Source organism: Populus nigra, chromosome 6, assembly GCF_951802175.1.
Source record: "Populus nigra chromosome 6, ddPopNigr1.1, whole genome shotgun sequence".
NCBI lineage: Eukaryota > Viridiplantae > Streptophyta > Magnoliopsida > Malpighiales > Salicaceae > Populus > Populus nigra.
Window position 1 is genome coordinate 9095996 of NC_084857.1, and position 16316 is coordinate 9112311.

Genomic DNA, 16316 nt, shown 5'->3' on the forward strand with positions numbered 1-16316 from the left:
TTCCGTCACATCAAAGTTTTGATTGGTTCAGCTAACCACCTACATGAATCAAACTTTAAATCTCGAATTTTTCAGATGAATTTACCAAACCGGATTTTACAGTTGAGGCAAGGTTCTTAGTTTTCGATGTCGCAGAAGCTGTAAGAATTAAAGCAGAATATATGAAAAAAATCTAACCGAGCAAACCACTTGGGTCTCGAACAAAGCGAAAAACCAGTGGAGGTAGGTGGCAGCAAGCAGCTGGAGAAACATTAGAGCCAAGAGAAAGCTCAACAACATAACCTGGGTGGAAGTAAGAGATTGACACACAGAAGTACAGATGCAACAAAACGGCTTCTTCCCAGTATTAACAGACGGTGCTTGTTTTTTATTTGGAGTTTTTTTCCCCTCAATGTGTCAAGTCGAACCACAGAGCAGGTTCTGACGAAAAATCAAACTCTTTTTTTTTTTTGGGATCAAAAGTAACATAAATTGAACCCAAGAAGCGCTAAGCTACACCTCTTGTTAAACAAGAAATTTCAATTGTTACCTTTGAAGATCTTCATTTATTCTAAAATTTCTCTTAGACTCGCCATTTCTAAGTTTAATAATTTTGTTGTGCCAAATAAGTTTATTGGTGGGTACCACTCATGCTAAATCATATCCTTCAATACGTGCCAGTTTTTTTGTCTTCTTGACACTTATCAAGGCAAGGCTTAAATTAACAGCTTTTTTAATTATTTTTTGCCACAGGTGCTGATGTATTTGCCTTGCTATTGTATTATATTATATATTCAATAATCAATGTGTTAGGTGTTTCTCCTGCACTCTCCGTAGACTAACAAATGCCAAGGAAGATGGAAACTGGAGCGGAAAAATCAAGTCTTGAATCACTTCTGATTCGGAACCAAGAAAGAAGCCATGGAGTTGATGGGGAGGTATCTAAACAAGGTTGTTTTTGCAGAGAGGATTTTATTGGCGAAGCAAAGAAGCAACTATGGCTTGCAGGGCCTCTTATAGCAGTGAGTTTGCTGCAGTATTGCTTACAAGTGATATCGATCATGTTTGTTGGTCATCTTGGCGAGCTTGCTCTTTCTAGTGCTTCCATGGCATGTTCCTTCGCTTCAGTTACTGGTTTCAGTGTATTGGTAGGTGAATTTTCCTAGTTAATTTATATTCTGTGGTGCTGGTTCAGTGGCGTCTAGATCGAGTTCTTGGAACAGTGTTCTGTTTGCACCTATCACTTGTATAATAATGATGAGGCTCCTCTAGGAAATGGGCCTGATCCACTTTGTGGGCTCTTAGAAAGGTCCTGAATTCCACCTTAGAAATTGCTGGGCCTTAATTCCATTATATTTAGTCCTCTAGGGAAAGAAAGAAACTCATGCTTTCAAGTAAGTTTCTTTTTCCCGGTCTCCCTGGGGCCTCGCTGGCTTGTGTGCTAATGCACAAGCTGTCTGTTATGAGTTCGAAGGCTGGTATAGAGAGTAGTAGAAGAAAAGTAGCCCAAAGAGTGTTGACGAGGCTACTTTACCCAGAAGGGTGTTTTTTTTTTAATTTTTTTTTTTTAAGGAGAGGTTGAGTTTGGGTCCGAGTTGAGCCACAGAGTACATACTCATTGGCTCCAAGGTAAGAAAGTAGTCCAAAGAGGGACTCCGCGCTGTTATGACAAGATTTGTCTATTCAAAACCGACCTTAAAACTGATCGTTGTGATGTTCTGCTTGCTCGCAAGTCAAGCTAATGCCCACAAATCCACTAGTAGAAAGGCACCATGGGTCGGGTTATGGTAGTCATTTATTTCATGGAATTTCTATCTGAAACCTTTTAATTTTTGTAGCTAGGAATGGGAAGTGCATTGGAGACGCTGTGCGGGCAAGCCTATGGTGCCAAACAATACCACATGCTTGGTATTCACACACAGAGAGCAATGCTAACACTCCTAATAGTAAGCATCCCTCTAGCAATCATTTGGTTTTACACTGGTACCCTTCTCTTATCTTTAGGCCAAGACGCTGAGATTTCAGCAGGAGCAGGGACATTTAACCGCTGGTTGATTCCAAGCCTATTCGCTTACGGCCTGCTTCAATGCCTTAACAGATTGTTACAAACCCAAAATAATGTTTTCCCTATGATGCTAAGCTCCGGGGCCACATCTTTGCTGCACATTATTGTGTGTTGGGGTCTTGTTTTTAAATCTGGACTTGGAAGTAAAGGTGCTGCCTTGGCGATTACTATTTCGAATTGGATTAATGTATTTCTGCTAGCAATATATGTAAAGTACTCGCCTACTTGCGCGAAAACTTGGACCGGCTTTTCAAAAGAAGCTTTGCATGATATTTTCAGCTTTGTAAAGCTTGCAGTTCCTTCAGCAATCATGATATGGCAAGTTCACGTTTGAGTACTTGAATTAAAAGGTTTTGTCAACTCTATGGATATTTTTATTCATTTTCTTGCTTATATATATGTTTTGTATAGCTTGGAGTATTGGTCATTTGAGATGGTGGTTCTGCTATCCGGTCTTCTCCCAAATCCCAAACTAGAGGCATCTGTGCTATCAATAAGGTACTTCTTTTGTCAAATTCTCGAGTTCATATTATAATCAGCTGCATAAACATTTAATAATCACGTCTTTGTTTTTTGTTGTTCAATTACCACAGCCTTAACACATGTTGGATGGTCTATATGATCTCTGTTGGCCTTGGTGGAACCATAAGGTCAGTTTCCATCTTATATTTTTGTAATGTTATAGCTTTCTATCAAGTTCCCTTCTATCAATGAGATTGAAGCCCTCCTCACTTCTGAAAAAGATCAAAATCCGTTTTGAATTTTGACGATATTGTTTTGATGGTCCTTGACCTCTCGCAATTCTAGTACAAGAGTATCAAATGAACTGGGGGCTGGGCGCCCACAAGGTGCACGTTTGGCTATCTGTGTTATGATCATCATCGCCCTGTCAGAGGGTGCAGCGGTTGGAATTACTACAATTTTGGTACGCCAAGTATGGGGAAATCTCTACAGCAATGAAGAAGAAGTGATAGCATATGTTGCTAATATGATGCCACTGCTAGCACTATCTGACTTCTTGGATGGATTCCAATGCGTGCTTTCAGGTCCGCATTTCTTAATTATGACAAGCGCCTTAAATGAATTTATCACTCATTTTTCTTTTTCTTAGTAGCACACAATCTATATGCAACCTTTAAGACTAATTCATTGTCAAGTATGTATACTTTTTCGAATTTGTGGTCATTATTAGTCAGTTCATTTGTTTAGGAGCCGCAAGAGGATGTGGGTGGCAAAATCTGTGTGCATTTATCAACCTTGGAGCTTACTATGTTGTGGCAATTCCTTCAGCTGTTCTCCTTGCTTTCATCTTCCATATTGGAGGCATGGTAGATCCCCATCTCAGATCTTTTGCTCTCTCTCCCTCTGGGAAAGTGAAATAAGCATGTTTTGTTACTCAAGTTTCTTTTTTGTTCGTACTTTTCTATTGTTATATATTATCAGGGGCTTTGGATGGGGATCATATGTGGCCTCGTTGTGCAAGTTGTGGCGCTTGTTTCTGTAAATGCATGTACAGATTGGGATCGAGAGGTAAATTATTTTATCCTACCTTGACTACATAGAAGTGACTGTAAACGTACTAGTAGTATATAGAAAATGAAGGTGAGTATTATGCCCTGGTTTCTTTTTTCTAGCTTAGATTAGGGCTCCTTGATTTCCAGCTTATATGAACTATAAATCCTTAGCTTTCTCGAGATGTTGCTGCATATGGGCAGACACTTCAAAATTTCAGTTTTTAGAAGTTGGAGCTAGGCCATGAGGCTAGATGAGCGCCCTTGATCCCATATTTTATATGGCTGTATCTATTTTTTCAACAAGACCATTTGCAAAATGAAGCTTTTAATTTAATTTTTCAGGCAGCTAAAGCCATCAGTCGAGTCGAAGAAACTGGCATTGACTCGCATGGAACATAGAGATGGGGTGCCGAAACAAGCGATGAAACAGGTTGTTGTCCATGGATTTGAATATCACTAAGATTTCAAAGCAAACTGTTGCCTGATGTCGAATGCCTGTTCACAATTTTTTGCGGGGCGTGACGATTTCATAATTGAGGCTCTACCTGCTCGCAGTCAAGGAGGTACTTTTCTGTTACAATGCGAAGTTCTTTCCTGGAACGAGCAGCATTACCTGTTCTCCAAGCTAACTCTGCTGTCTAGTATAGTTTGTTAGGACTAAGTCAATTAGTCAGTCAATAATATCCTGGTTAATAGGATCAAGGATCACATTTGATTTATTATTTGTTTGTTGACCACGTTTATAGGAGAGTCAAACGTGGGTTGCTTATTTATCTGATTTCTGTTGTAATGGTTTGATTATATAAACCAGCCTTCATTAATAAAACAGATAAGTCTTTCTCTTTATCTTGATCTGTTAATCAATTGCTTAGAATTATCAATTGGTATCAGAGCCTTCCATCAAGAGAGGAGTGAAAAGAACCCGAGAAAGAAAAGAGTGAAACACGAGAGGAGTGTGAGCAATCAGTAGAGTGGTGAGAAGAATTTTGTTTTTGAAAACAACAAGAAGAGTGAAACACGAGAGGGAGTGAACAATCAGTGAGAAGAGTGGTAAGAAACAGTGTGTTGAAAACAAAGGAGAGTGAAAGGAGTGAAACACAGTGAGAGCAAAATCAAAGACAAAATTCATGGCAGAGGGAAACTTTGTTCAACCCGCAATTCCCAGATTTGATGGTCACTATGACCACTGGGCTATGTTAATGGAAAATCTGCTGCGATCCAAAGATTACTGGAGCTTAATAGAGAGTGGAATTCCGGCAAGCACACTTGGAGCAGAACTCACGGAGGTCCAGCAGAAGCACATGGAGGAGATGAGGTTGAAAGATTTAAAGGTAAAAAATTATCTTTTTCAATCAATTGATCGAACTATCATGGAAACAATCTTGAATAGAGATTCTGCAAAGGGAATATGGGATTCAATGCGCCAGAAATATCAAGGGTCCACTAAGGTGAAGAGAGCTCAACTACAAGCACTGCGGAGAGAATTTGAGCTACTTGGAATGAAGGATGGTCAGAGTGTTGATGAGTAGTTTGGAAGAACTCTTACAATTGCCAACAAAATGAAAACACACGGTGAAAGAATGGAGCAGATTGTTATCATTGAGAAAATTTTGAGGTCCATGACAACAAAATTTGATTATGTCGTATGCTCCATTGAAGAATCAAACAATCTTGCTGAAATGACTATTGATGAACTTCAAAGTAGTCTACTTGTACATGAACAAAGGATGAAGGGGCACAAAGAGGAAGAGCAAGCTCTTAAGGTCATGTCTGAAGCAAGAGAAGATGCTCGATTTGGAGGAAGGGGCAGAAACCGTGGAGGATTCAGAGGCAATTTCAGAGGCAGAGGCAGGAGCTGGGGAAGACAATCTTTCAATAAAGCTGTTATTGAATGTTTTAGATGTCATAAACTAGGACATTTTTCTTATGAATGTCCTGGTTATGAAAAATCAGCTAATTATGCAGAAGTGAATTGCGAAGAAGAAATGCTATTGTTATCACATGTGGACATTCATACTGTTACAGATTTACATGAAGAAATCGTGATGCAAGAAGTGAATGCAGGAGAAGAAATGGTGATGACAAAGGAAGTGAATTCTGAAAAAAACGTGTTAGCAGTAGTACATACAGAGGAATTAAATGGAGCTGATGGTGATGACATGAGAGCTGATGGTGCTGACATGGCTGACATGGATGGAGCTGATGGTGCTGACATGGAAGCTGATGGTGCTGACATGGCTGACATGTATTCTGATGGTGGTGTTAATATAGTGCTGACAGAGCACTTGAATGCAAAACTTCATGTTTTTTCAGAATTTCATGAAGAAAAGGTGCTGACAGATGCAAAACTTCATGATTTTTCCGAATTCCATGAAGAAAAGGTGATGACAAAATTGAATGAAAGAAATATGGTGTTGACAAAATTGGAGATGGTGTTGACAGAATTGGTGATGACAGAATTGAATTCTGGAAAAATGGTGTTGACAGAATGCCATGAAGAAGCCGAAATGGTGCTGACTGAATTGAATGTAGAAAAGGTGCTGACAGATGCAAAACTTCAAGCCGAAATGGTGCTGGCTGAATTGAATGAAGAAAAATTGGTGGTGACAGAATGCCATGAAGAAGACGAAATGGTGCTGACAGAATTGACTACAGAAGAAGAAATGATGCTGATGTCACATGTGGAACTTCATAACTCAACAAGGGAAGAGGTATGGTTTTTGGATTCAGGTTGCAGCAATCATATGAGTGGGAATAAACTATGGTTTACAGAATTAGATGAGAAATTTAGACATTCGGTCAAGCTTGGCAATAATTCAAGAATGGCAGTAATGGGCAAAGGGTGTGTGAAATTGAAAGTAGCTGGTGCAATACAAAGAATTGATGAGGTTTATTACATTCCGGAGCTGAGAAATAATTTACTCAGTATAGGGCAAATACAGGAGAAAGGTTTAGCAATACTGATTAAAGGCAATACATGCAAGCTATTTCATCCAACTAAAGGTCTCATCATGGAGATAGCTATGAAAGTCAACAGAATGTTCATAATGCTTGCATCTATACCTCCGAAAGAATCGGTGGCTTTCTTTCAAACCAGTGAAGAAAGTGAAGCACAGCTATGGCATAACAGGTTTGCTCATCTCAGCTTCAAAGGATTACGGATGCTGTATTTTAACAAGATGGTTAAAGGGCTGCCACTACTTAAAACTCCTACCAAAGTATGTGCAGATTGTTTAAGTGGCAAGCAACACAGAGACAACATTTCAAAGAAAAGCCACTGGAAAGCAACACACAAATTACAGCTCGTCCACTCTGACATTTGTGGACCTGTGAATCCAGAATCCAATAGTGGCAAGAGGTACCTAATCACTTTTATTGATGACTTTAGTAGAAAGTGTTGGGTTTATTTCATTTCTGAAAAATCAGATGCTTTCAATATGTTCAAAAAATTCAAGAATCTAGTTGAAAAAGAATCTGGTTCCTTGGTGGAATGTTTACGCACGGATAGAGGTGGTGAATTTACTTCGAAAGAATTTAATGAGTACTGTAGTATGAATGGGATCAAGAGACAATTAACGGCTGCGTATACTCCTCAACAAAACGGTGTTGCTGAGAGGAAGAATCGGACAATAATGAATCTAGTTAGAAGCATATTGTCCGAAAAACACATTCCTAGAGAATTTTGGCCAGAAGCCGTAAATTGGTGTATACATACACTAAATAGAAGTCCTGCTGCAGCAATAAAGGAAGTCACTCCTGAAGAAGCATGGAGTGGAATCAAGCCCTCCGTAGGATATTTTCGAGTATTTGGCTGCATTGGCCACGTACATGTGCCAAATAAGAAAAGAACAAAGCTGGATTCAAGGAGCACGAAATGCATACTATTGGGAGTCAGTGAAGAAACCAAGGGCTACAGAATATTTAATCCTCTTACAAAGAAATTGATAATCAGCCGAGATGTCATATTTGAGGAGAAAGCAACCTGGAATTGGGCAGCAGACAACCGAAGCAATACACTAAGCTGGGAAGATAACAATGATAGCATACATGAAGAAGAACTAGAAGAAGATGAGGAGCAGATTGGAGATGATGTTGCGGCAGATACAAGTGCAGCAGGTACTGGAGATGCTGGAGATGATGATGTTGCAGAACCTGAAGCAGAAGAAGAAAATGAAAATTTGCGATCTGCAGGTGTTAGAAATCGAAGAGCACCACAGTGGATGGAGGACTATGTCATGGGAGCAAACATAGCTGAAGAAGAAGAAACACAAAATATGGTGTTATACACTACTGCAGGAGATCCACACACCTACGAAGAAGCTGAAAAAGATCAACAATGGAGAGCAGCCATGGACAATGAAATTGCTGCAATAGAAAGGAATGACACATGGGAATTAACTGTGATGCCGAATAATTCAAGGAAGATTGGGGTAAAATGGATATACAAGACAAAGCTCAATGAAAAAGGTGAAGTTGATAAATACAAGGCCAGACTTGTAGCAAAAGGATATGCACAACAACATGGAATTGACTACACCGAGGTATTCGCACCAGTAGCAAGATGGGACACAATTCGGATGGTTCTAGCAATAGCAGCACAAAGAAAATGGAAGGTATACCAACTGGATGTAAAGAGCGCTTTCCTTCATGGAAAATTAGACGAAGATGTATACGTAGAGCAACCTCTCGGCTATGAGAAAAAGGGAGAAGAACACAAAGTCCTCAAATTGAAGAAAGCATTATATGGTTTGAAACAAGCACCAAGGGCATGGTTTAGCAGGATTGAAACATACTTTGTAAAGGAAGGTTTTGCTCGATGTCCAAGCGAACATACTTTGTTTGTTAAAGTTGGGGAAGACAAGAAAATTCTGATAGTATGCATATACGTAGATGATTTGGTGTTCACTGGAAGTGATGAGGAGATGTTTGCTGATTTCAAAGCCTCAATGAAACGAGAGTTTGATATGACGGATTTAGGCAAAATGAAGTTTTTTCTTGGGGTGGAAGTTGTGCAGAATGATGAAGGAATTTATTTAAGCCAAAGAAAATATGCACTAGAAGTACTAGAGAGATTTGGCTTAGAAAAGGCAAATTCCGTCCGCAATCCAATGATACCAGGTATGAAGCTGATGAGAAATGAAGATGGCGAGCAAGTGGATGTAACTCAATACAAACAAATGGTTGGAAGTCTCATGTATTTATCAGTAACCAGGCCAGATCTCATGTTTGGGATTGGTTTGATTAGTAGATACATGGAGAAACCTACAACTCTACATATGCAGGCTATTAAGAGAATTTTGAGATATGTGAAGGGATCTGTAAACTTGGGCATTCATTACAAAAGGAAAGCTGCAGGTGATGAAAGATTAATGGCCTACTCTGACAGTGACTATGCTGGGGATCAAGATGACCGTAGAAGTACTTCGGGATATGTTTTCATGTTAAGTGAGGGAGCAGTAGCTTGGAGCTCCAAGAAACAACCGGTAGTCTCCTTATCAACCACTGAGGCAGAATTTATATCGGCAGCTCATTGTGCGTGCCAAGCAGTATGGATGAGAAGAGTACTTGAAAGGATAGATTGCAAGCAAGGAACACATACTATCATACACTGTGATAATATGTCGTCAATCAAATTAGCAAAGAATCCAATTATGCATGGCAGGAGCAAGCATATAGATGTTAGATTCCATTTTCTACGTGAGTTGTGTAAGGAAGGAGTAATTGAGCTGAAACACTGCAACACGCAAGATCAAATTGCTGATATCATGACAAAGGCTTTGAAGATGGATACATTTGAGAAACTAAGAGGTTTGCTGGGTGTTTGTGAGGTACCAACCAAATAAACTACTAACTGAAAATTATGCAGTTTAAGGGAGGGATTGTTAGGACTAAGTCAATTAGTCAGTCAATAATATCCTGGTTAATAGGATCAAGGATCACATTTGATTTATTATTTGTTTGTTGACCACGTTTATAGGAGAGTCAAACGTGGGTTGCTTATTTATCTGATTTCTGTTGTAATGGTTTGATTATATAAACCAGCCTTCATTAATAAAACAGATAAGTCTTTCTCTTTATCTTGATCTGTTAATCAATTGCTTAGAATTATCATAGTTGACATAACGATGCACGTATTTTCGAATCTTCAAGTGAAATATTGCTGAGAAGTTTGTCTTTCAAGAATTGAGATATAAGAACAGAAATGACGAGAGAGAATAGAAAAGAATTTTGATGCTATTTCCGTGGAGATCCTTGACAATATATATTGGACCTTGTAAGAAAAGAAATGACGAGAGAGAATAGCAAATCAATCACACAGGACCTTGTAATCCAAAACAAACTGTAGCATCAGGTGAGCTTGTCTCTCTGTAGCACAAGTGACTGTAGATTATTTTCAGGACAATTAATCCCATAGTAAACTAGTGAACATTGCATAGCAGAAAAAGGAGGTACCTAGCTTATTATAACAGTCCATCTCCTTAAATTTTTTATTTTTATGTTTTCATCCTTTAATTAAAAATAATTTTAAAAAAATAAAAAATATATTATTTTAATATATTTTTAAATAAAAAATATTTTAAAAAAATAATCATTACCATATTCTTAAACATGTTATAACTTTTCTTCTAAAACATAGAGTTGTAGAATATCATGCACACATGCAACCAATACTTATAAAAAAACACAACCGGAGAGAATATAGATTCGTGGCTGAATATCTAAAATTAATTAAGAGAAGATTAAAAAAAAAAAAGGAGTAATTTTTTGAAAGCTTACTTGAATACATCATTGGTTTTTTTGAGTTTCAAACGACGCTGTTTGAGCATTCTTTACCGCCCTGAATTATTTACAACAAAGAACGACGTAGCACTTTGGTTGCAACTCAGGACTAATTAATTAATTCATTGACGATTTAGCTACTATTTTTTAAAAAAATTTCAATGAAACAAAAATTAATAAGGCCTTATCTTGTAATTTCGCACAGCAAAAATTAACTAATACAGGTAAATTAGAGAGATAATTATCAAGAAATCAAAAAATACTTTAGGCATGATTAAAAAAACCAAAGAGTGCTTAGACTGGCTGAAACATACACATCGAACTGTTCAATTATTATTTTTATCAACCTCGGCGAGTTTAATTGCATTTGTATTAAATGTCAGAATGTGAATGTCATTATTGACACGTTTTATATAACATGCGTAGTTATGGCCTGTGCTTTTGGATTTGGTGTAAGGCTAAGTGTCTCTAGTGGTACTTTTTACCGTTATAATTTAAATAAGTAAATTTTTAAAAATTATAAATTATAATTGTTTTTATAATCAAGATTTCTAAGAATTTTTTTAATGTAATACATGCAAAAATATGATGTATATTAATTAACCAAACATCTATATATATTATGATTATGTGTATGTTTGAAATTGTGATAAAAAGCTAATTTCTAAAATGTTTTTATTTTAAAAAATATCAAAATAATTTTATTTTTATTTTTTTAATTATTTTAAAATATTAATATTAAAAATAATTCAAATTACAACCTCAATCCCAAACATCTATCGAGCTACTTTTTCTTATATATTTTTCCGGCCTGATCATTTCAAAAAAGAATTTCTCATGGTAAAAAGAAAAATAAAAAACGAATCATCAAAAACAACATTTCTCCTCTCTCTCATTATAAGGGCAATTTAGTCTAAACAATGTTGACTTGTTGTTTCCTTGTTTATTGTAATTACCGATCAAGGTTACAATGGTCTTTCCCTGTATCCATAAAATTCCACTCACATCAATACACCATCAAAACGAAACCTGACCGTCGGCTGATGAAAAAGGAAAAAGGCAACCTTTTAATTTAATAGACCGTATTATTATTATTATTATTATTATTAACTCCGCACATTTTCTCAATTCCTAACAAACACCAAAAATGAAGCAGAAAATGAAAAACTTTATGTAGCCAAACACGACGCCGTCTGGAGCATTCATCGAATTTCCTTTACCTCCTCTCCTCGCCCCGTGTATTCCTTGAAATTATCAACAAATTCGTATCACCGACTCCTTTGGCCAAGGATGACGTCTATGTGCCATACGCCATCGTTTCACCCCGTAACAACTAACAATGAAAACACTGTCGTATAATTCTACATGTCACCCATAATTTCACCCAAAAAAAAGGGAGCAAAATCGAATATTCCCATATAAGGATGAGTCAGGGTAAGTAAGTAGCAGTAAAGCAGTGAATCACGTCTACTATTATCTGGGACTGAAGAGTTTATGAGCTCACACTCTCTCACATACCCTAACATTTCATCTGTCTTTCTCTGAAGCCCTAACCAAATGGCTTCACGCAGACTTTTATCATCTCTTCTCCGATCGTCTTCTCGCCGATCTATCTCCAAATCTACTTTATCAAGTGCCAATCCTAAGGTCTCTGCATCTTCCACGCGTCGCGCGTCCCCTTACGGTTACCTCCTAAACCGCGCGGCTGAGTACGCGACCTCTGCAGCCGCCGCATCGCCTCCATCACAACCGCCTCCTGTCCAATCGGAGGGTAAGAAGGGGAAGGTCATCGACGAGTTTACCGGGAAGGGTTCGATCGGGCATGTGTGTCAGGTTATTGGAGCCGTCGTGGATGTGAAATTTGATGAGGGTTTGCCTCCAATTTTGACCGCTTTGGAGGTTCAGGGCCACTCAATCCGGTTGGTTCTTGAAGTGGCCCAGCATTTGGGAGAGAGTGTTGTTAGGACTATTGCTATGGATGGTACTGAAGGTTTGGTTAGAGGCCAGCCTGTTCTTAACACTGGATCTCCAATTACTGTAAGCAAATTTCTTAATTTTTTTTTATATTATGTTTGATTTTAAATTTGATGGTATCTGATGAGAAATTTTGGGACTTTTTGTTATTGTTCTGATTTGCTTTTTGGAGTATTTGATGATTTGTTTGATGATAGGTATTTGTTTTGATAGTATATCTTAGTGTCTGGTTGCTAGAATTTCGGAAGCAAATCAATTGAAAGTTCGGGCTCTGGGGAAGAAGAAAACCCTGGCAATTGAGATCCGTGATATTTTTTTGTTTAATGTGGTTCAATTTTTAGCTCAGGAATATGTGAAGAGCTGAAAGGATTTTTTTATGATTTTTTTACTGGAAACCAAAAAAAAAAAAAACAGAGAGATTTACTTTAGTAGAATCAACTGTGGATTTGCATGTTTCTGGATTATATGTAACTGTTTAATTGTTTTTGGGTTGTGTGGATCAAGGTTTTATTTGAGATGTGATTGCTGACATTGGAAGGATTGCATCTTATGTATCTATCCTTATGCATTCTTGTGTCCTTGATAATTGTTTTCTGTCGTTGACTGCTCTGGTTTTGTTGGTACTATACCTTTTGGTTTTGATATGACTTTTTCTGATTTTCATCCTCGTCCTTGTGCTTTGTCTCTGTCAAAAGTTGGGTATCTTTGAAGCTGATTTCTTCATTTGGCATATCCTCAATAGGTGCCCGTGGGCAGGGCCACTCTTGGTCGCATCATCAATGTCATTGGAGAAGCCATTGATGAGAAGGGAGACCTCAGTAAGAGAAACAAACCCTAATCATTTGACCAGTATGGAATACTATTATGATGTGAGATTTTTTAACAACTATGTTTTAATCCCTGTCAGAGACGGAGCACTACTTGCCTATTCATAGGGAGGCTCCATCTTTTGTTGAGCAAGCAACTGAGCAACAGGTCCTTGTAACTGGTATCAAGGTATCTGACACGTGCATAGTCTTCTATAGAATTGTAGTTGATGCCAAGGCTGTAATTTTTTTGTCCATGTTAAAAACAGGATGGATTTTGTCACCATGCTTCATTTACTTTGATGCTGTTAAAACTTGATCCGAGCATTTGGAATTTATGTTCTCTTATTCCTCATTATAGGTTGTTGATCTCCTTGCACCATACCAAAGAGGAGGGAAGATTGGACTGTTTGGCGGTGCTGGCGTGGGAAAAACTGTGCTTATTATGGAACTTATCAACAATGTTGCAAAAGCTCATGGTTTGTTTAGTTCCTACAGTATACAAAGTTTTGTGTTTGCATTTGTTCTTTTCACATTTTGCTGAATATTTCTTGTTTTCTGGGATCAGGTGGTTTCTCTGTCTTTGCTGGTGTTGGTGAACGTACCCGTGAGGGAAATGACTTGTACAGAGAAATGATTGAAAGTGGCGTCATTAAGCTAGGAGATCAGCAGGTTAGTGCTATTGAACATTCATGTGTTTTGACATTTTATTTTTTAAGTTAATATTTACTAAAACTGTTTTACTTTGTCTTCTGTTATACCAGGCTGAGAGCAAATGTGCTCTTGTGTATGGTCAAATGAATGAGCCTCCTGGTGCTCGTGCTCGTGTTGGTCTCACTGGACTTACTGTGGCTGAGCACTTCCGTGATGCTGAAGGGCAAGATGTGCTTCTATTCATTGACAACATTTTCCGCTTTACCCAGGTAAAATTGGATGCCAATTGATTTCTGGATAAAACACCTTAACTTGTCACTCCCTGTTACCGATTTACAAACTCTTTTATTTTGCTCTTCTTTGTTCTGCAGGCTAACTCAGAGGTGTCTGCCTTGCTTGGACGTATCCCATCTGCTGTTGGTTATCAGCCAACCTTGGCTACAGATCTTGGAGGTCTTCAAGAACGAATTACAACAACCAAGAAAGGTTCCATTACTTCTGTTCAAGCTATTTATGTGCCTGCTGATGATTTGACGGATCCTGCTCCTGCCACAACTTTTGCTCACTTGGATGCCACAACTGTGCTGTCAAGACAGGTGATTATAATTATTTGAAGTGGGCTAGTAATCACAGCAATTTTGTTACTGATATGATATGATAATTGTTATATTGTCACTCTTACTGGACAGATTTCTGAGCTTGGTATCTATCCTGCGGTGGATCCCCTTGATTCTACATCTCGTATGCTCTCCCCTCATATTTTGGGTGAGGAACACTACAACACTGCTCGTGGTGTGCAGAAGGTTCTTCAAAACTATAAGAATTTGCAAGATATCATTGCCATTTTGGGAATGGATGAGCTCAGTGAAGATGACAAGCTGACGGTTGCCCGTGCTCGTAAAATTCAGAGGTTCTTGAGCCAGCCCTTCCATGTTGCAGAAGTTTTCACTGGTGCTCCTGGAAAGTATGTCGAATTGAAGGAGGGTGTACAAAGCTTCCAGGTGCTTTTCCTTCTCGTTGGTCCTTTCTCCCTCACTATATCCTTTGACATGTGGATACATGAACTCACAACTTGGCTCTGCCTGCTAGATATTTATATTGCATTTGCTATCTAGTTTGACAATCGCTGTCTGGATGGATGATGCAACTTTAATAATCATAAATTTAATTTGGTGGCAATTCTGTTTTTTTTGTTTGTTTTGTCAGGGAGTGTTGGATGGGAAATACGATGACCTTCCAGAGCAGTCATTTTACATGGTTGGTGGTATCGAGGAGGTTATTGCCAAGGCTGAGAAGATTTCCAAGGAATCTGCTGCTTAAACAGACCCATCTTTTTTCTCCTTTTATTATCATAAACTGATTTTTGCGAAAATCAATAATTAAGGTGGTGCTGGTGATGCCAGCAGCAGGGTGTTCATTTTTTGAGATCAAATGTGTTACGATTTGCAATTTCTGTTTTAATGCTATTGTAGAGTGTGGAAGAGGAATAGAACTGAGACCTGTCCAGCCATACCCCCTTTTTTCATGTTGCTTAAATAAGGGGGAAACAGAGGGGGGTGAACCTGTATATTTTTCGCTTTTATCTTCAGGACATCAAATATCAGTTATCCCTTGAAAAACATATTTCTGACTGAGTTTTGTTTTAGGTATTACGGTGGTAGTGGTCCTTTTGTTTTTAGAAATGTTTTTTTGTTGGTAAATATATTAAAGTAATATATATATATTTTAAATTTATTTCAATAAAAAACTGTATATAAAAAATTAATTTAAAGTGAAAAAAATAAAAAATTTTGAAAGTGTTTTATTTAACATAAATATAAATATGGTTGTAAGGAACAGTTTTTGGTCTTAATCAGAATTTTAATTTGCCTTATTTATTGGGAAAGACTATGAGGGCATAGGCTCCTGTAATGGTGTGCCACGTGATGTTCATAACGTGGTTCGTGGACTGGAGCCGCGAAGTGTCTGCAAAAGATATGCCCATATTGACCGCAGCCACAGGTTGGGTTGCGGCTGGTCTGATGGTCATCAAGCTATTTGTTAAATTTAAAAAACTTTTTCAGTTTCAGAGTAAAACTAACAAAACTTCCTGGTAGCTTGGAGCAAACGTCGTCTTAGAAAGTAGAGGTTTCGGTTCCATTCATGAGTGGAAAGTCTCTGTGTTTAAGATTTTGCAACACGTGTGGAATGAAAGGAGAGTTATTGTGTGTTTGAATACGAGCTGTTGATTTCGAAAAAAAAAGATTTTAATAAAAGAAGAAGCTGTAAAACAAATATTTTCAAACAACTTTCTTTTATCCTATCAAAGGAATTAGTTTCTCGAAACAAGAAATAAAATAAAAAAAAGTCAGATAAATCAAAGCGGAAATTGAATGAATTGGAGTAAACCTGATCTGAGATTACCTGCTTCTCCAGTTAACTCTTCTTTCCTTCCTTTCCTAGAACGCGATGGGAATTTTGATCGTATGGCTTTGTAAGCTTGGTAAGACGAGAACAAAGATGGGAGTCATGGGACAATAAAAGAGCTTGGAGCTTTTGACATGC

At 37.9% G+C, this 16316-nt stretch overlaps 2 protein-coding genes across 3 annotated transcripts; both read left to right on the forward strand.

Annotated features, from left to right (window-relative positions):
• The first annotated feature begins 705 nt into the window (after window positions 1-705).
• On the forward strand, window positions 706-4404 carry LOC133696876 (protein DETOXIFICATION 16-like). 2 transcript variants are annotated; one of them, XM_062119167.1, is made up of 8 exons: window positions 706-1127; window positions 1818-2362; window positions 2456-2542; window positions 2638-2694; window positions 2852-3090; window positions 3241-3372; window positions 3488-3574; window positions 3901-4404. In XM_062119167.1, exons 1-8 carry the CDS (start codon window positions 825-827, stop codon window positions 3906-3908), a joined length of 1458 nt encoding a protein of 485 aa, XP_061975151.1. In that variant the 5' UTR covers window positions 706-824; the 3' UTR covers window positions 3909-4404. The 2 variants fall into 2 exon arrangements, with proteins under 2 accessions (XP_061975151.1, XP_061975150.1); XM_062119166.1 differs by having other exon boundaries at window positions 711-1127; window positions 3254-3372.
• Window positions 4405-11791: 7387 nt separating this feature from the next.
• Window positions 11792-15393, forward strand: LOC133697033 (ATP synthase subunit beta, mitochondrial). Its single transcript, XM_062119349.1, has 9 exons — window positions 11792-12375; window positions 13055-13130; window positions 13220-13308; window positions 13480-13597; window positions 13687-13790; window positions 13883-14041; window positions 14144-14368; window positions 14462-14773; window positions 14979-15393. The coding sequence occupies exons 1-9, from the start codon at window positions 11896-11898 to the stop codon at window positions 15090-15092; spliced, it is 1677 nt and encodes a 558-aa protein (XP_061975333.1). The 5' UTR covers window positions 11792-11895; the 3' UTR covers window positions 15093-15393.
• Window positions 15394-16316: the final 923 nt, after the last annotated feature.